This window comes from Talaromyces rugulosus, chromosome II (assembly GCF_013368755.1).
Source record: "Talaromyces rugulosus chromosome II, complete sequence".
Taxonomy (NCBI): domain Eukaryota; kingdom Fungi; phylum Ascomycota; class Eurotiomycetes; order Eurotiales; family Trichocomaceae; genus Talaromyces; species Talaromyces rugulosus.
Window position 1 is genome coordinate 3,871,168 of NC_049562.1, and position 20,065 is coordinate 3,891,232.

Here is a 20,065-nt window from a genome sequence, read left to right on the forward strand (position 1 = left end):
AAGAAAAACCACCCTGAGCAACAAAGACAAATACCCCGACAGTCTCCAAAGGCCCCGCGCGCAAAAAATAAGTCCGGAAGAATGAATGAGTGAATGGGATGAATGAAAATAACTTGCGGCGGGATCGCCTGCGGATGAGACGGGGCGATCGCAAACGAGAAGAACGGCGAAGTCGGCGGACTGAAAGATATCAAGTTTTGAAAAAATGGGAAGAAAAAATCAAAAGAATTAATTATCCCTGTCGGCAAAAGGAGGAAATGGTCGTCCGCCGGCCAGGACGTCTGGCAACAGCTCTTGTCGCGTGCAAAGGGAAGGGCGGCGCTGGGCGAAAAGGGTCGGGAGTGCAGCCGCGCGGGTAAAGACGCGCCTGCGGGGAGGGTGCCAAGACTCTACATATATAGTCTACAAGGAGTAAATTGAGACAATTAGTGCATATATATATATCTTACATGTGTATATACTATCAACCTCAAAGAAAATATCTGCGCGGCACGCGCGTCGTTGCTAATCAAGATAAAATATATACATAGAAGAGAAAATAAACTCCATAAAGAGACCCAAATCGTCATCATGGCGTACAAAAATAAAAAGGTATATCCCAAAAAAGAAAAGAAGAAAAAGAAGTGAAGAGAAAGACAGCACTAGGCTGGACTTATTGAACAAACGTCGGAAAGCGAGTGACAAGTCAAGAACGGTATCTTACGCCCATTCCATGCAATTATTTTAAAGCAGGCATGGTATAGCTCGTCAAAGGAGCCTGGAGAATCTCATGTCGTAAATCATTCTCCCAAAGATGCAGGGAAGGCTCGTTGGTTTGCAACGTCAAGCAAGAAAACAGAAACTCGTTGACGCGAACCCACGAGTCCAAGCTCAAGCGCTTTGCGACTTTGAGCATTCGGCCGATGAACCACGGTCGAGCAGACGGCGACATGGCCGAGGGAGAGTACTGTGAATAATCGGGCAGTTCTAGGTCGTCCTGCCACAGACCGAGCGAGTTAAAAGAAAAGGGGTTGCCAGATATGTCCGTGGGAAAGTCCTGGCAAGAGAGAAGAATCTGCAGTAGAGCCTCAACGGATGAGCTCATGTTGACCTCACTGTCCAAGACTTTGGATACGATGTGGTCAAGGAAGGCTTCAGCCCTTTGAACTGACGATCGGTAATCCCACAGAGCGGCATTCAACGTCATCACGGATGCCAGTCGAGCGATGAACTGTTTCCGGTCTCCGCTGGCTGTCATCCGCTTCGCATTGGGAGACGCCAAAATCTGACCCAGGAACGACGTAGGCTGGAAAACGGTATGTCGATACGGGGCGGCGGTGGCAGGCAGTGTGGATTTTTGGCTAACGGCCAAGTGTTCACAACGACTGAGGAAATTCAGAAACTCCTCGCACTGGAATTTTATTTCTGGCTCGGATGATGTGTTGGTCAATCGAGCCGAGTTAACCGACGAGGTACAGTCAATCGTGGGGGACGATACCGAACAAGGAGGGGAGGGAAGTGAAGGCATGAGCGAGCCATTGGTGACAGGAGAAACTAGGTCACTTTCAAAGTGAAAGCTACCGCTGCCCTCTTCTGTCTCGTATCCAGCGAGGATATAGTCTTGCCAGTTGATTAGCATTGCCAGCTTCGTATTCTCAAAGGCGGCCGGTCCACCACGTTTCCGGATCATTTTGCGAGCTTGCCGCATATGAATCCAGCTGATTTCCTTACGCTCGGGGCGCGGATCAAAGTCTTCTAAGGCGGCAGCACTCATACAGGCTGTTATTGCATTATCCGATATGTCGTGAGGGTATTTTAGCATGTGTTCTGTGAGCATGGTGATGGCGCGTTGTCGATAGAATAGCGTTTCCGCTGTCTCTGTTTGGTTTCGTAGCCAGGCCTGAGTGTTTGCTGCGTGGACTAGGACTGTGTTGACAAAAGTGAGAGGGCCTTTCATGGCTTCGGGGACGAAAACCTCGGTATACCAGTTGTGTGCAGATCTGGTACGGAAGTGGTCTCCGTAGGAGCACGAGGGCATCTCGTGCACATAAAAGTCAAAGAGGTGCTGATCCTGGGTGGTCAGTTGCAACGGCATGGTGTCGAAAGGGTCAGTTCGCGCAGCACTCAGTAGCGTCTGGGGGGACGACGCTTCTGTTCTTGACCAAGCAGATAGCGTCGGACTGTTGTAAGCGGCCACAGCTTCGTCAAAGAAATCGCTACAGTCACTCGGCGAGTTGTTAAAGTCCCATAGCGATGCCTTTGGACGAGAAACCAGTAATTGATCGGGCTGTATCGCGATGAACTGGCCCGGTGATCGAGCAGCAACCTCTGTCTCTCCTCCCCGCTTCGAGGTATCGGAGAGCCTCTTGTTTGACTTGGGATTCTCGGCACTGGAAGCCTTGTTTTTCTGTGTCTTCTGGGCGGCCCGCTGGCGCTTCTTCGCGTTGTTGGCCTTTTTCTTCTTTTTCTTGAGCGCGGCTTGGTCGTCGCCGGTGTTGTCGTCCGACGAGGTATCTTGTTGCTGGGTTTCGCGCTTCTGGCGCATAAACTCCTGCATGACATGGCGTTTGACTTGGGTTAGATTGTCACCATTGTCGTTGGACGAGTCGATGAACTGCCAACGAATCGGCGGTGGATTTGCGGGCTGGCTGGGTGTCGACGACATGATCGCGTATCACACCCCGGGGACGGCGATTCAGGTCGGAAACGATGAGAGCGGATGAAGCAATCGGAACAGAGGACACTCGGAGTGCTGTGTAGGTTGAGCGATTGAGTGGTGATGGCGTAGAGGGGGCATAGAGAGAGGACGGATGCGCATAACTGCCGTACAGATAGATGGCAGGACGTAGGAAAGGCTGAAGACAGAGTATTTATCGCACAGGAAGAACCAGACGAGGCTGATCGCCCCACCCAAGGCTGTCAATTGAATAATAGGAGCCCAGCACTGAGTAGGCTAGCGGGATTGCTACGTAGCTAGCTAGCCTTGGTGGTTGAGTTCAGTAAAGCCTGAAGAGGCCGGGGGGTGGCCGCGTTGATCCAATTAGGCGGTGGATACAAAAGCCACGCGAGTACGTATCCGTACGGTACGGCCAGCGGAGTACGGAGTGCAAGTGCTAGTATAATAATCTGCTTGCAAGTCAATGCTAAAATAGTTAAAATAGGGGGGGACCCTAGTGTGCACTGTGTGTCCAGAAGATACTTTGGTGTCGTTCCGCCCGTTCCTTAATCCATCCTTTTTTTATGGTTACAATAAGTGGGATCGGCGTGGTAATAACACTACGTATTATTAATCTTTCTCCAGAACAGCCACTTTCGAGCGCTGGAAGGTGTATGCGCATTCGCTGTGATTTGATCGAGTACGTAGAACTATACACTAGCCGGGCCTCAAAGTTGGGTTAGCCGCAGCCCCAGCCGGACAGGGATGGGCGTCAGATGATATTCCAGTCCATGACTCCATGGTGCTACACTAGAAACCCCTGTGGGAATATTGTCCGGGGTGTTTTTCCTTTGTTCCACACTTCAATCTGGACTCTTGACTACAGAGAATTAGCGTTACCGATTCTTTCTCTTCTTTTTTCGGCTTGCCCGGTTTTGTACGGCTGAAACGTGACGCTTAATCATGATGATAATAATGAACTATAAGATTATTAATCGGGAATGATCATGCCATCAGGGTATGGCATTGGACCCTGCCGGAGTTTTAAGTTCCCCGATGACTGCCAAGCTAAGAGGCTGAAGAAGAGTATACTAATCAATTAAGTTTTAGCCCAGTCATAGACTCATAGGCTCATAGCTGTCTGCCCCCAGACCGTTGGGCCCTTTGTGATCAGCATAAACAAAATAAATAATCATGGGAAGACTGCCGGAAATGGCGCGAGACGCGAGCGCCAAGAGGCAAGCAATGTCGATCAACACGTCTTTTTGAGTTTTTTGTCCAGGCATGGAACGTACCGTCGAATAATTAGCACGGGTATCAGAGCGGGGACGACCCCTCGATCAATCATCAATGTGAGACTTTTAAGTGGAACTGGATGATCATACAAACAGACTGAAACTTGAAAGGTTGTAAAGTTTCCCGCGACCTCAACCTTAAATGGCCGGTGTGGGGCGGCAATTGCGGCATACGCGGCGTGTTTCGCCGGTCTGTGTTGCATCTGATTCCACGATACCGGCACGTGCTTGTACATATGTGTACTCTAAGATCAACAGCAATACGTAAAGTAGATGGATGACTATTCTTATTCCTGTACGTACTACGTACATCGTAAATGCAGCTGCTCCTACAGTTCCGGAGCACAGCTGAACATTGAGTTCCTTGGGTCAATAATTTGACATGCTATGGAATAATCAATAATAATGTTTTCTTTCTTTTTTTTTTTTTATTGTTTGCTCCCCGTTCCATGTTGCAATCAAATGATAGTCAAACCACCTGCCACAAGTTGCAAGGATTTGCAGCCGTGCGGCCGCCTACCGGACGACCTCCGCGTTGGGGCCAGTCTATTTACTAGTACTACTAGTATGATAGTACAATCTTGAAGCAAAAAAGGTACGCCTAAGCTTTAGTTTTCATCACGGATTTTGCTTGTGGCCGTGGCCCGGCCGCTTCAACTCCTGTGGGCCGCTCTTTAGCTTAATGCGCTGATGCAAGAGTTCAGAGGTATTTATAGCATCAAAGAGCATAGACCAGCTTCTTCCCTTATATTCAAGAGTAGATGGCAATCATGCTTAGTCGTCGGCATGAGACAAAGTAAGTAGCTAGTTACTCAGTCAGCAGATTACGTCAGGAGAGACATGCGTTCATAAGAAAATCCTCTTATTATTACAAACAAAACCCTTGCTAGTAGTATGATCTCGATATAAGCATACTCCGTGAGTTAAAATGTACGTACAAGGAGATAAAAATAGAAGTGGGGCAGAGAGGATCGGGTAACAGACTCCCAAAAGAGGAAGGTCATTTTGTCTCTGGCCAATCACGACAGTCAACAGAATTTCCAGAAACGGCCAGTACTCCATATGCGGAGCCAATCATGTTCTGGAATCTTCTAAGCGACTAGAGAAGGTTTTGCGCTAATCCCGCTTTGATTAAATACGGCGTGCCCGATATGGCCTAGCGTGTTTTCGTTCCTGAACGGCTGAACCCAATCTGCGCCATGTCATGTCATGTCATAAAATTGCAGAAAGACCCTCAAGCTTCCTTGTTCCTTCAGCTTCTTCCTTTCTATCTGATCGACAAGGAGCGTTTCCGCCCCTTTTTTTCTGGTAGATATGTACTCCGTACATCCAATCCCGCAACGCCTGTGCATGTATGTGGATTGGTAACTAGCGACCACCGCGTAGCCCTGACGAATGATCAAGCAAGACAAGCGACGACTGGACAAGAAAAAGTTAACAATGTCTATAAATAGTTTACCTACAGACAGCTGTGCATGAACTACTGCGCCAAGGATATAACATCATACATGCTTGCTTCCAGCAACCCTCAGAAAATCAGATGGACATATCAAACTCGGGTTCAGGTCAATTGATATTATTGATGAATCACAGCAGGGTGAATTCTCACTAAAAACGCTTAAAAAGAATAGTCAAGTCATCGTGCACGGGGCACCCTCTACGTCCAATGTCATGATTCATCCCACATTCATCATCGATTCGGCCCCTGGGACGGATCATACTGGTAGTAACAACCCTAATCGAACTATTTTCCGGGTCGGCATACATCCGCACGTGTTACGGTCCACTGGTGCTACTAACTGTTAGTCTGTTAGTCCTTGGTCAAGACAGGAAAGTTGAAGCTTACAGATTCGTCACACATGCAACCCACCACGCACTAATCAGTGAGCAGTAGCACGATGGGGTCTACAAACCTTGTGTTTTTGATGGATCGATCTTCTAGTTAGCTTCTAGGGTCGTGCATCCTTCCATGATGATGGGGCCGGTGATATCAACATTTCAAGGATTGATTAACGGCATCAATGCGTGCGATCGGACTCGGAGCATTACATGTGGCCGGCTGAGACAATGAAACTAGCTCTATGGCAATGTCTAACTAAATATACACAATAATGGGTCCAATTATTCTTGGACTGAATCAGTAAATGTCACCCAACTACGTATCGAGAATCCCTCTGTCTGCTTGGGCCTTGGGGAGGATCTGTTGAAGAATGACTTTGCATGGCGTCAGTAGGTCTTTTAGTTTTGTTTCGGCTTGTTTTCTTTTTTTTATTGTGACCAGATTGACCGAAAGTGAGGAGGAATCCGCTAGGCTTTTTAGGTTTAAAGCTACGTACTGTCGACTTTTACCACCCAACACATGCAATCAATCGGCTTTTTATTGATAGGGTATGGAGTACGGAGTACACGCGTACTACCGAGTCAGGTCCGTAGCTGTTAAGCCTCACCCCCGTGAAATTCGACTGTTTTCTTTTTTCTTCTTTTTATTTTTTTCAACCCAAATTCGCTGTCGCTCGTGTTTGCCCTTGTTCTCTGCGTAGTCGCCAAAGATATCCCAAAACTCAGTTGTAAAAAGTCGCTGTCTTTGGGCAGACACTCCTGGCCAAAACTAGTGATAAGCTGCAACAGACAGTAGCAAAGAGGCTCGAGGCTCTGGCAATAACCTTTGGGTCACCAATAGTCCAGTTCGGTCAACTGATCCTTTTGCATTTAGGTCAAACCGATATTTGCTGCATCCAGATTTATCAAAAATCTCCTTGAGTACCTTTCCGCTGGACGTCCGAGATCATGGGTTTGTTTTTTTTTTTTGATACTTCTTGATAGAGCATTCTCCTGTTTTGATAGGGAGACCGGAGATTCCTTGGTTGTTCAATCCCAGTTCATCGCCGTTCATTTCTATATATCCGACCATAGTAATATAGAAAGTGGTCTAGTTTTCTGGAAAAGGTCGAATACCCAAAAACTCCACCATTAATCCATAGATGTAAAAGGCAATGGAGGAATCAGAATTCTGGCCCAATTTGTAAGTGTTGACATGTCTACATGGGCGTAGAAATTGTTTGACTTACTTTGCCGATGGCAAAAATATCGGTCCAGCCATATTCTATACTATCCTCACGGGCTCGTATTTGAATGGCTGAATAGTTCTTTCCCCTAACAAGACCTGCGTGTAAACTGAAAGCTGAAGAAATCTGACTAAATGCATATACGAGCATGTATAACGCGCGGTATGAAATATCTTGACCAATGCACCAAAAGACCTTTGGTCTCTTGGGCAGTTCTATTTCTTTTTTATATCTCCAACGAAATATGACATTCATTCCACGACTTCAATATTACCCACCGAGGTATCTCTTCATTAAATGATCTGGAAATATCGACTTTGGAGAGAGCCCGGAAATATGAAAATCCACCATCCAATGATCTCTATGTATAGGAGCAAATAGTTTTGAGCTATTCAACCACTACCAAAAGGGTAGCAGTCTTCAGATGTTGCCTAGTTCAAGTTGAGCATAACTATAACTTGTATTAATTTTCAGTTTTTATTTGTCAGACTCGATTGCTTCTATTATAAAGCAGCTGTTTCTTTGCGTGTTTCTACGAGATGGTAGATGTCAATTGATGCCACAGACAATACTATCGAATGTCGGCCATGTTTACATTAACATATTCTTTAGTGCCTTTCCAACTCTGTTGATCTAGTTCGTAAGATCATGGCATTTACTCGTCAATAATTATTATATAATAATACAATTAATTCAGTCTGCCAAGATCCGAGGACCATTATTATTAATCAATTATTGATGTTCCTAAAGTTGATAAAAACTTGATTCCGCTTATAACCCGATGCTAAGCTCAAACCAGGAATTCTTATCCGACAACACCGAAGAGTAAATAATGAATGCCTTCTCTTCTAGGAATAGTGTAGAATAACTAAAAAAACGCAAACTATGAGCAATTTTTAATACCAATAATGTATAAAAAATGTGCATATTATTGAATGCGTTCATAATTTTTGCCAAACGGGATACGCGAGCCAATCTCCATGAAGCACATGCTTGCATATAACAGTCGATTGAGAGATAGTTTATGCCGTAATTGTAGAGAACCCCTGTTGCATGCTATGTACTAGGAGATGACCACTGTGACTAACTCGAAAAATGTCAAAAATTTATCGTGTACTTTGAAAAATGATAGGAGAAGAAACAATGGGAATTCAATTTATTTTGCAGCGACCATGGCTACATACATACAGAGTAGCATTAGGTAGAGAGATATATGACAGCCATTCACCACAGAGGCATGCTTGCCGTGTCATTATAGTTAACATTCTCCGAACAAGATTCAATGCGCTCATGGCAGGTACCAAAAATCGCATCCCACAGACGAGTCTGTTTGCCATAATTGTGACTCTTCCGCCAACCTTTGCGATGATGAAGATCATGGTCTTCGACGACGAGCACAGCGCCTCCCATCTCCAGCAACCAGGACACCGGCGATGGAACTGTCAAGTGCAGTCGGAGCCCACTATGACCGATAACCTCTGAAAACACCACATACTGCTGGCAGATCCACCACTCATAAAAACTCATTGGTAAGCCCATGAGCTTGAGGCAGGAATAGGTCAGTAAGGGGATCATGACCATTTCCACGACTTCTTGCTCGTGGTCCGAATACGCAGCCAATAAGGAATTCGGGTGCTTTGTGAGGTGGTGCCGGCGGTGGTACTTCCAAAAGAAGCCCACGTCGTGCGCAGTGCGGTGGTACCAGTAGAACCAAAAATCCAAAATAATTCCATATAGGGATGTCTCGAGCAAGAGCCATCTCCAGCTAATATCCAATGGTAGCTGGTTGCGGTTGTAGGAAAGGTATATGGCAAGAACCAAGCGCGAACCAGTTGTCTTGACAAGGGATTGCGCCACTTGAGTCACCCCAACGTCTGGTATTCCATCACGCGGGGCCTTGTCGCCATCGAGAAAGCCGTAAATATAACCCAGACGGGCGATAACGCGTGCTTCGACGATGACGTTGAAGTTTATCGAGAGGAAATAGAGACTGAATGTTGCAATTGGGTTTAGGGTTCGACCGGTCACAAAGGCGTATGCTTGGTGAAGCACGAGTGGGAGTGCCGCGTAGAAAAGAATGAAGCGGTGAGCAGACCATTGCATGAAATAAGGGATTTTCTCGCTTTTGGAGTGCACTGGTGCTTGCTTTTGAGAATCATGCGGATCGACGCCTAGTAGATGAAGTATCCAATGGTACCTGGTCCACGTATCTCGACTGGCAGTATGCCAGGTCGACTTCATTGAATCCTTCGAGGGGCGATTAGTAGCCATGACAGCGGGGGGTTCACGATCATATAGATAATGTTGAATCTATATCAATTGATATACCATAAATCGACTGTTTAAGGGATCTTTGGTGCAGCTTTCAATAGATAACATATATACAATTCCCCCAACTGACTAGAGAACAATGCCATATTAAATAGTATGAAGAACGTCAATCTGCGGGGTGATACTTCACATGAAATAATGTATTCAACGTAGTAGTTCGTGCTTCGGTTCTCGAGAAAACTGTTGGGGTATGGGGAAGTGCCTCGGTAAGTTATCTCAGAAACTCTGTGTGGTGGGTCACTAGCGCAAAGTGTGCTACATTGTATGAATAAATTCACAATCTACTTCGTATGAATGTAATATTCGAGGCTAATTATTTTTTGGTAACATTTTAGTATAAAATGAGGGGGAAGCACACGTTGATCGACTATCCTGTTTCCTGATCTCCTCGGGGACGGAGTGCAGAGCGACCAACTCTAAACAGCAATAGTTTATGAGCAACCACTCTACGGTTTTCGTCATAATTAGCAGGAATTGAAATAACGTCGTTTCATTTCGTCTCAATCGGGGGTAATCACAACTAGGGTTGTCTACAAGAGCCTCAATCCTAGAACCCACCACGATATTCGGGTCCAGAAGGTATTTTCTCACTCAGTGGGGGGAGACTGTCTTGAATAACCTTAGGCTAGCCCTGATTTGAAAATACGTACAGATACGTCCATGATCTGTCCGGAGATAAGGTGATTACAAGGATCTGTGACGTCTGCGGCTTTTACAGGATCGGAATCCCATTGCCTCGAATCGACAATTATCTTCAATTGACAAGTCAGAATACTCTCAAGGAATCAATTGCCATAAGTGTCCTTACAACGTAGTATCGATAATCAAGGAGTCGGAATCTCCGATCTCCGATAGATCCGCGGAGGAAGCGGAAATACTACTAGCAATGAGGGAATTTTTTTAAATTTTTTCCAGAAGCAAGGGCAGGTGACTCAACATTTAACCTCCGACTGGACTGAAAATTTCCATCTCCACTTGTTCTCAGGGCTGATAGAAAGAATACGATCGTATTCGCTATAACAAGTCATGTGCACTTAAGCTTTTCCAGTGGAGTAGCGCACAACGTGGGCTGCCGTTACACATAGCAGTACTACGTAGCACACATGCTGGGTGACCATGATGCCGCGTGCATGGGCGTTGTCACAGATCCTATAGAATAATCCATAGAACTGTAGAATCAGCAATTGTATCACAAAACCAAGTAAAGAGGAGGCTTTGTCAGCATCGTCAGGGTGTTTGGGCCATGACTAAGCGGGGCGCTCGCTGTTGGGTCCATCGCGCTAAACCGCATTAGGCAAACAGCCCCTCTGTCGTTATCGGCATTCGGAGTTCACAGCGAGCCCTGAATGGTTATCTCCGTCGTCGCTGAGCGGTATGGAGATAATAATGAATAGTGAATAGTGAATAGTGAATCCTGTATAATGTCGAGTAGTGGGAGCAAGGACGATGTGAAGAAGAAGAAGTATAGAACGTGGTTGAGCCTCTTCCAGTCCACTGATCTGATCTGATCGTTCCCGGTAAGCCTTTTTTTCCCTTTTTCCGCTTGTCGCGCGCTTTTCCGGAAACACCAAAAAAGAAAGAAGGAAGCGAAAGGAAAAAGCAGGTTCTGGTCAAGATGAGAATAATAATAAGAACAAGAATATATAACGATTAGTAGTATTACCAAGACAGGGCGCAGTGACCAGTCCGACGCCCGCACACGATTGCCACTCGCAGCCTAGTTAGTCTGGGTCGCGCCTTCCCCAATCGAAGCTTTTCCCGATTCTCGTTAATTACGTCTTGTCTTGTCTTTCCTCCTTCCTTTTCTCCCCTGGTGACTCAACCTCGTCAACGTTGCTAACCTCAACTGTCGCCTCCTCGTTTAATCTTTTTGTTGTCGCGGTGATACCGTGATTGCTCGTCTCTGCTGGTTGTTCCTGCGCCTGCGTTGCATCATCTAGAGCGCCCGCCGGTCTGGTGCCGCTCTGACCTCACTGCTGTGCGCGCTTTTCTCTCTTGACCGACGATTCTATCCAGGTTTCTGTGCCATTATTTGGATGCTGTCGCCCGTCTTGCGCCGGTTCCATCGCTCAGCAGCCACTCGTTATCGCGCGCCTCCAGAAACCTTACTAGACGCTGACATTTGAGGATATACATCGTATCATTGGTCCGAACCGCCGATCTTTCGTCGCCAGATAGACTCTCCAAGCGCCACTATTGCGTAAAGCAATGCTGTTGTGAACGAAATATACTGTACAATCCTAACAAAAAACCTTTATTGTCGCCATAGACCGGTCTCTCGTCACCACAATGCCTACGCAATCCAGTCCTTTGAATTCGCCCAGCACGGAAAACAACGACGATGATCCTAATGCCATGGATTTCCTCACGCCTACCCAAGGTGACGAAGGAGCCGATCATCACGATGACTTGTTGGAAGATAATGCGCACTCGCACCTGCAACAAAACAAACCAATCCCCATGCAAAAAAGAAGAAGAGTAACCCGCGCATGCGATGAATGCCGCCGGAAGAAAATCAAATGTGATGGGAAGCAGCCCTGTACACACTGTACAGTTTATAGTTATGGTACGACTGTTTATTTTTTTTCTTTTCCCTTGAATTTTTCACACAATCAATTGCCTGTGTCGACTAACTCTTTGTAGACTGTACTTATGACCAACCGTCAAATCGTCGCCGCAACCCGACCCCGCAACATATCGAGGCATTGGAAAACCGCCTTCATAAAGCAGAAGCCATTCTTCGAGTCTTGGCGCCCGATCTGGATCTCAGTGACCCCAGCCTAGACACTGCCAGTTCGCAGGACATCATCACAGCATTCCGCCGTCAACAGCCTCGCGGCAATTCCCCTCCCAGACCCGTTCCCAGTACGACAACGCAGGAGCCCAGTACCGAATGCGCGGATGAATCGCTGCTCGAGACCATGGTGGAAAACTCCGGTTCGCTAGACCTTGACGACCAAGGGCACTGGGATTACCATGGCCATTCATCTGGCGTCATATTCATGCAGCGTCTACGGAAACAATTCGGAAACTTGGTCCTTCCATCTCAAAATTTGTCCAGGCCACGGCCTATATCGCAGATTTTAGAAACTCCCAAGTCGCAGTCGGAATCACCACAAGACTCGCACAATTCAAATTTCCCCCCAACCCACGACCTGCCATCAAAAGAGGTTGCAGAGAGGCTTTGTCATAACACATTCGACCATGCGTGCAGTCTCATGCGTTTTGTGCACGAACCCTCGTTTTTTGCCATGCTAGAACGGATTTATGCTAGTTCTTGGGACCAATTCACCAATGATGAACACACCTTTTTGCCCCTTTTATATGTGGTCATGGCTGTTGGATGCCTGTTTTCGGACGACGTTCAAAGCACCTTGGACGTGGCAGGTTATGAAGGTGCAATTGGGCAAGGGTATGTCCTTTTTTTGTGGAGGCTTTCTAATTTTCGTGCTAATCTTTTTCCAGCTTTCAATACTTTAGAGCTTGTCGACAGCTACTTGACATCACAGATTGCCGTGACTTGACCTCTATACAGGCCATTTGTTTCATGATTTTGTTCCTTCAGTCATCCGCAAAGCTCAGTACCTGCTATTCGTATGTCGGCATTGCTCTGCGTTCGGCTCTCCGCCTCGGTCTTCATCGATCAGTGGCAGCCAACTTTAACCCCGTCGAACGGGAACTTCGAAAGCGAATCTTTTGGGTTGTGCGAAAAATGGATGTCTACGTCAGTACCCTTCTGGGTCTTCCGCAAATGGTGAGCGCCGAGGATATCGACCAAGAATATCCTCTAGAGATCGATGATGAATTTATAAACGCTGCCGGCATTCTACCAATGCCTTCAGATCGAACATCGTTGATGGCAGGCGCAAACGCACACACTCGTCTGGTAGATATCATCGTCAAGGTGGTCAAATATATCTATCCTGTGAAACCTGCCAAACATCAGACAAAGTCTGGTCACACCTACATGGTTAGCCATTCCAAAATTAGAGAAATTGAGCGAGACCTACAGGCATGGATGGAAGCTTTACCTTCGACCCTGAGACCAGGCGATGAGGTCCCCCCTGAGTTAGAACGGTAAGACTGTTTTTTCTTTCTATTTTTTTTTAGACAACCACTAATAATATGGCAGGATGCGACAGTTGCTCCGAATTAGCTATGCTTACGTTCAGATGATCATGTACCGTCCCTTTTTGCATTATGTCTCGAATGGCTTCCAGACACAGGGAATCGATAAACGGTCTTATGCATGTGCTGCCGCTTGTGTCAGTGTCTCACGAAATGTGGTCCATATTACGGCGGGGATGTATAAAAAGAGCCTCCTCAATGGGTCGTACTGGTTTACCATGTACACGACATACTTTGCTATTCTCTCACTGGTTTTCTTCGCACTGGAAAACCCAGATCTGCCGGGAGCAAAGGAAAGTGTACTCAAAGACGCCTGGGAAGGTAAAAATACTCTGGCAGGGTTGGCAAAGAAAAGCATGGCAGCCGATAGGTGTGCTCAAAGCCTCAACGTAAGACATTCCCTTTCACTTCTACGATGTTCTCGATTATTGACAGCCGCGCAGTCCCTGTTTAAGCAGCTTCCTGAAAAATTGAAGAAGCGTACAAATGCAGCGGCTCAACCTGTGAACCTGAAACGGCCAAACCCGTCAAACGTAGGCACTCCACCTACACGACCGGCACAACGGCCCTCGTCTATATCCCTGCCGTTCGGGGCACCGCAGCGATCAAATTCGTTTCCGTTACAGCCGAACACATCGCAGTCGAGAAAAGTATCGGAAGCCAGCACTGCTACTACAACAACAAGCGTCGATGACCATCGCATACCCGACAGGTCGCAAACCTGGAATCTCAATGCAGGCCTTGTCAAGGCCGAGACTTTTGCATCGCCGTCGCCCGTGCTGTCGAATGAGCCGAGCGCATTTTCTAGCCAAAGTCAGCCTCACAGTCGACAGCCATCGATGTCACGAGGACTTGACTCTGATCGGGCGTTGCCGGACCTCATGCCTATTATGTTCCCATCAGACGATCCATTTGCTTATCCAACTCAACCGCTGTCAACACTTGAGGACAGACATTTCAAGGACGACATGCCAGGATCGTCGATGCAGTATCTGCAGGACTCGCTTCTGCAGGGTAACACGACTTTGTCCAATGGGAACACGTTCATGAGCCCTACGACGGGCTTTGATAGTTACCAAGGGCTATACGGGCTGCCTAGAAACGTTCCAGCGAGAATGCCTTCAGCGATTCCTCCGCAGCTACAACAGCTGGGAGTGCAATCTCAACTGCAATCTCCGAGCTCATCGACACCTGAGAAGATCCAGAGCCCTGACCTGGTGTCTCTTCCTCAACAATATGTGTGGCAAGGCTTTGGTTGTTTGGGTAATGGGGCGAGTCAGCAACCGGTCTCTGGGTTGAAAGATGCACCGGTCGATGTTGGGGTGGGCAACGAGTTTACTTGCATGGGAATGGGGTTTGACATGGACGTCAACCTTGATGATGTTTTTGGTAACGTTGGAACCAATGCGGGCAATAACAACGCCATGAATGATGATTGGAGTCAGTGGATGAATACCGGATCTTAGGATTTTTGATATACCCTGTTGTTTTTTTGGCGTTTGGAGAGGTTTAGGAGATAAAATCATTATTTGCATTGGCGGTAGTAAGGGGATGGAAGCATGTGTGGATATTGTTGGAAAAGCCGTTTTGTGATTAATGATAATAGAATTACGATGTTTTTGTTCTTTAAAATATATTATTAATGTGTGGATTTTCGACATCCGACGAGGCTCCCTGATAAGACCTGTCGCGGCAGCCAAGACCGCCGCTGCCATATAAATTATAACCCGTTGCTACTGCCACAATAATGCCAGCCCTCCCCAGCTTCTCGACCATCCTATACTGGACCTGTTACCTCATTCCAATATACCTTTTCATCATCGCGCCGGGTCTTCGCACTCTTTTTCCAGGCCAGCCACCGGCCATCTTTTTCGACGATGATTTCTACGCTCCCGACGAACTTGCGCCTGCCTTCAACAACAAAAACGACATCAAGGCGGAAGACTCGGACGAGCTGAATTGTCCGGATGATGCGTACCGCGTGCATTTATTCTCGCGCAGTCCACTGGTCATCTACGTTGAGGATTTCCTGAGTGTTTCGGAGACGGAGCACTTGCTAGCTATCAGGTCTCTCTCTCTCTCTCGCGCGCGCGCGCTGCCTTCTGAAATATTGCTAACGCAGATAGCTAGTGAAAACAAATACACCCCCTCAAGCGTCTTTGACGGCACCTCTGAACGCGTCGACCCTTCCGTACGCCTCTCCGACCGCGCCCTGCTGTTCCCCAACGACACCGTCGTGCAATGCCTGGAAGCACGCGCGCGCTCGTTTCAGGGCTGGCGACCAAACCTCTCCATTGAGCCGATGTGGGCACAACGATACAATGTTTCTGGATACTACCGGCACCATTACGACTGGGCGGGCACTGCGCACGCCAGTGGGGATAGAGTGAGCACGTTTATGGTCTACGTTGATACAAAGAATTGTACAGGCGGAGGCACGAATTTCCCGCGGTTGAGGAGGCCGCGTGGGCCACAGTGGTGTCGGTTTTTGGAGTGTGACGAAGAAGAACAACAAAAAGAAAGGGGGGTTACGTTTAAGCCGATCAAGGGGAATGCTATATTTTGGGAGAATTTAAAGCCGGATGGATCGGGGTATTGGGAGACGTGGCATGCGGCATTGCCGGTGCGGTCGGGGTCCAAGGTTGGATTGAATATATGGAGTTGGTATCAGCAGAGTCAAAGGACTTGATTTTTTTTTTCCCAAGTCATAAGGATCGGTTGGATCTAACGATGATATCTGAGTAGGTAGTAGTATATAGATCTAGATTCTATTTGATATCATATTGGGGCCAAATCTGAATCAGAGCGGAACCTCGAGCGTTACATATGTCCATATTCGTTCGCATGTGTACACGTGTACATATCAATATTGCAGTAATAAATGCGGGCTATTCCGTGATGTACGGAGTATGTGATGATTGAATTATTGAATATTCAGCTTGATCTTTCAGCTGAACTAAACAAAAGAGTACTCCGCCGGCCGCCAAGATATCTCGCTTTTCTTGGGAGCGCTTGGCCGCTGGCCGAGCCCGCGGAGAGGGAGCCAAGAAGTAGATTCCGACGGCCAAGAGCCAAGAAAGAGCCAAGGAGAGAGGGCCAAGAGAGGGCCAAGAGAGGAGGGGGTGAATAAGCGAACTGGTTATCTGGGACGACCCAGCACAGCCATTCTTGGCAGTCATTATTATTGAAAGTAAAAAAGAACTCCGCATGAATGAACAGTTCTCCATCGAGCCTGGAGTTACGTATTTAGTGAGTGCGGAGTAAAAGAGTTAACCTATGACGAGTAAAAAAACTCCGGAGTATGTGTGGTACGACACGTAATTCAATAATTCAATGATTCAATGGTGCACATGTTCCGGGAATTCTATGAAATCATATTACATTATTATTGCTCCGCTACACACACACACACACACACACACTGTAGTAAGCAAGTAATACCCTGTGGTATGTCGAGCAAGCACTACAACAATGCCAAGACCCCTAGGAGTATGCAACAAAACTACCGTGACTACTACCGTTCTGCATTGTTACGTGAAGACTGTGGCACCCGGCCCGGTAATACGCCATCCGTGTATACACAAGGCGACAGTCACGGCATGCAAGACCACACTTCCGGGCCTCCGAGGGAATACGAACATGAGACTCAAAAAAATGAACCAACAGCCAAGCGCGGCCCCACGATTGGCCCGGCGGTGGCGCCGGCGCAGTCTTGGCGCGGGCTTGGCTGCACCAAGACCCAGCGGGGCGCAGCCAAGCGACCACTGTCACTGGTGTGTTTGGGAAAGTGCCAAGCTTTCGCTATACTGTATCAGGCAAGCGGACGCTGACAGCCAAGCACGGCGCTGATTTGCCCCCTTGCAACAAGCAAAAAAGACCGGGTTGCCAAGCAAGGCGTCCCTTTGGGCCAACAAATCTTGGCTCAAGGCTTTCCGGCCTGGGCTTTTTCTCGGCGCGCTGCCAATCCTGCCCTTTCCTCCCTCCCTCCCCCCAAAGACCAGTCTCAAAGTACAACAGCCTGTTCTTCTTGCTGTTCCTGTCGTTTCTTTTCTATTCCTTCTCGCTTGTCATCAACATTGGACAAAGCTGTGACCGGACTAAATCACAGCCAAGCCAGACGCGCAGCCACAGCCGCAAGTGAACAAGTCGATCTACAGACAGTACTATTAGGCATTAGAGTACTGGTGGTCCCCACGTTACGCGACTATTTGACTGTGGTGGCGCCCCTCTCCGCGTCTTTTTTCTTGTCTCAATCCTTCTTTCTTATTGTCATCCTCAATTATTTCTCTTGATTTCACGGGCAAAACACATTCATTTTGTCGAGTGTTATCTGGTCCGCGTTGTTTCCGCTGAATACCAAGAAATTGCACGTGGCTTGGCATCGTCCTACCGTCTCGAATCTCCATCATGGGCGACTCGACTCCCGCGACTTCGGCTCCCCAGCCCACCACTGCGTCGCCAGCAGCAGTTGCTGCCCAGCCGCATTTCCAGAATGCATCGCAGACCCCCGAGCAGTCGACAACCTCGACCACCTCGTCTGCTGCCCAGGCGCAAGCTCAGGCCCAGGCCGCCGCCGCCGTCGCCGTAGTCGGCAACCAGAACGGCAGCAGCGAGGACTTTGTCTGCATGTGGCAGGGCTGCAGCGAGCGCTGCACCAATGCCGAAGCTCTCTACGTGAGTTTCTTTTCTTCTTCATTTCATTAAAAACTCCATACTAACAGACGTAGGAACACGTCTGTGAGAGACATGTTGGCCGCAAGTCGACCAACAACCTGAACCTGACCTGCCAGTGGGGCAACTGTCGCACCACCACGGTCAAGCGCGACCACATCACCTCGCACATCCGCGTGCATGTGCCGCTGAAGCCTCACAAGTGTGATCTCTGCGGCAAGGCGTTCAAGCGGCCCCAAGATCTGAAGAAGCACGTCAAAACCCACGCCGACGACTCGGTGCTCATCCGCTCGCCGGGCCCGCCTGACACGAGGGGGCAGGATGCGCCTTTTGGTATGGTCAACAATCCAAAGGGTGAGTCAAATCATTCAGATACTTGAGACTTGCAAGCTAATTTTTTTTTAAAGGATTCCCCACCGGTGGTCACTACTTTGAGCAGCCAATGAACCCGGTCCATGCCGGCCAAAACTATCACCAGCCGCCGCAATACTACCAGGGCCAACCACACCCACAGCCCAATCCCGCATATGGAAATGTCTATTACACGCTCAACCAGGGCGACAACCCCTCCAACTATGATTCTCGCAAGCGCATCTATGAGTCGGTCAACGAGTTCTTTGGCGACACCAAGCGCAGACAGTTTGACCCGACCTCGTATGCCGCCATCGGACAGCGCCTCGGCGGATTGCAAGGCTTGCAATTGCCCATGAGCACCGGTCCTGCTCCCGAATTCCATGCCATGCAGGGAGCGGTTGGCGTCGCTCATGCTGGTGGATATGGACCGGCATTGGCCGCGCCCGCGTACCATTTGCCTCCCATGTCGAATGCGCGCACAAAGCACGACCTGATTGAATTGGACCGCATGCTCGACACCATCCACACCACGGTTTACGAAAATGACGACCACGTCGCTGCGGCAGGCATCGCGCAGCCCGGCGCTACCTACATCCCTCGCGCAAACTACGGCACTACCCACCATTCGCCGCCAGTACAACTACCTTCCAGCCACCTGACAGCAACGACGACAAACACGACGAATGCATCCATCATTGCAGCCAGCTCACCAGGCACGACGCCCGCGCTGACTCCGCCGTCTAGCACTGTATCATACGCGTCTAGCCATTCGCCCGGCTCCTACTCGCATCGCGTCTCGCCGCCGCACCAGGAAATGGCCATGTACCCGCGTCTGCCTTCGACGAGCGCACACGACATGGCCGCTGGCTATGTCGCATCGGCAAATGCCGCGCCTCCGTCAACACTCAGCAACAACGGCGATTACAACGACCGCCGACGCTGGACCGGTGGTGTCCTCGAGCGCAGCCGACCAGACGACCTCCCCAAGGCGGCAGATTTCGAGGACCGCGAACGCACTCCTACTGGCAAGGAGGAAGAAGCTAAAAGTCAAAAATTCCACAACAGTCTTATTGATCCTGCATTGCAAGCTTCTGTTTCTGCTTCTTCTCCTTCGTCTTCGCCTTCTGCTTCCTCTACTCCAGACGCCGAGGCTGCGAAAAAGACTGCCACTGATGCAGCAAAGAGAGCGGAAGAGGAATGGCTCGAAAACGTGCGCATCCTCGAGCAGTTGCGAGCATACGTCAAAGACCGCCTCACGCGTGGCGATTACGAGAGCCTCGAGGCAGCCGGTGCGCACAGCGACAAGCGTCCTGCGTCGGCGGCTGGCTCGGACCAGATGGAGGGTGTGGAACAGAGTTTAAAGTCTGTGAATGTTAGTAGTACTGATGATAACCCGACAGAGCCGACAGAAGGGGCAGCTCTTTATCCGACGCTGAAGATGGAAGATGATGGGGACTCCAGGATGGAGTAAACTTTCCTCTTTTTTTTTCTCCCATTGTTTCAGTCCTGTCCAATACCACAGCCACGTTGTCTCATTTATTTTATAAGTACATGACCTTCTCTTTTTCTTTTCTTTTTGTGTTGAG

At 48.4% G+C, this 20,065-nt stretch overlaps 5 protein-coding genes across 5 annotated transcripts; 3 read left to right on the plus strand and 2 right to left on the minus strand.

Annotated features, from left to right (window-relative positions):
* Positions 1-718: 718 nt before the first annotated feature.
* TRUGW13939_03802 (uncharacterized protein) lies at positions 719-2,644 on the minus strand (the record flags this gene model as incomplete). The annotated part of the gene is made up of 1 exon (XM_035486981.1): positions 719-2,644. One exon carries the CDS (start codon positions 2,642-2,644, stop codon positions 719-721), a length of 1,926 nt encoding a protein of 641 aa, XP_035342874.1.
* A 5,575-nt stretch (positions 2,645-8,219) lies between these two features.
* TRUGW13939_03803 (uncharacterized protein) lies at positions 8,220-9,266 on the minus strand (the record flags this gene model as incomplete). The annotated part of the gene is made up of 1 exon (XM_035486982.1): positions 8,220-9,266. One exon carries the CDS (start codon positions 9,264-9,266, stop codon positions 8,220-8,222), a length of 1,047 nt encoding a protein of 348 aa, XP_035342875.1.
* Positions 9,267-11,615: 2,349 nt separating this feature from the next.
* Positions 11,616-14,920, plus strand: TRUGW13939_03804 (uncharacterized protein; the record flags this gene model as incomplete). The annotated part of the gene is made up of 5 exons (XM_035486983.1): positions 11,616-11,892; positions 11,970-12,738; positions 12,792-13,403; positions 13,459-13,843; positions 13,898-14,920. The coding sequence occupies 5 exons, from the start codon at positions 11,616-11,618 to the stop codon at positions 14,918-14,920; spliced, it is 3,066 nt and encodes a 1,021-aa protein (XP_035342876.1).
* A 281-nt stretch (positions 14,921-15,201) lies between these two features.
* Positions 15,202-16,143, plus strand: TRUGW13939_03805 (uncharacterized protein; the record flags this gene model as incomplete). Its single annotated transcript, XM_035486984.1, has 1 exon — positions 15,202-16,143. One exon carries the CDS (start codon positions 15,202-15,204, stop codon positions 16,141-16,143), a length of 942 nt encoding a protein of 313 aa, XP_035342877.1.
* A 1,718-nt stretch (positions 16,144-17,861) lies between these two features.
* Positions 17,862-19,950, plus strand: TRUGW13939_03806 (uncharacterized protein; the record flags this gene model as incomplete). Its single annotated transcript, XM_035486985.1, has 3 exons — positions 17,862-18,128; positions 18,182-18,479; positions 18,533-19,950. 3 exons carry the CDS (start codon positions 17,862-17,864, stop codon positions 19,948-19,950), a joined length of 1,983 nt encoding a protein of 660 aa, XP_035342878.1.
* Positions 19,951-20,065: the final 115 nt, after the last annotated feature.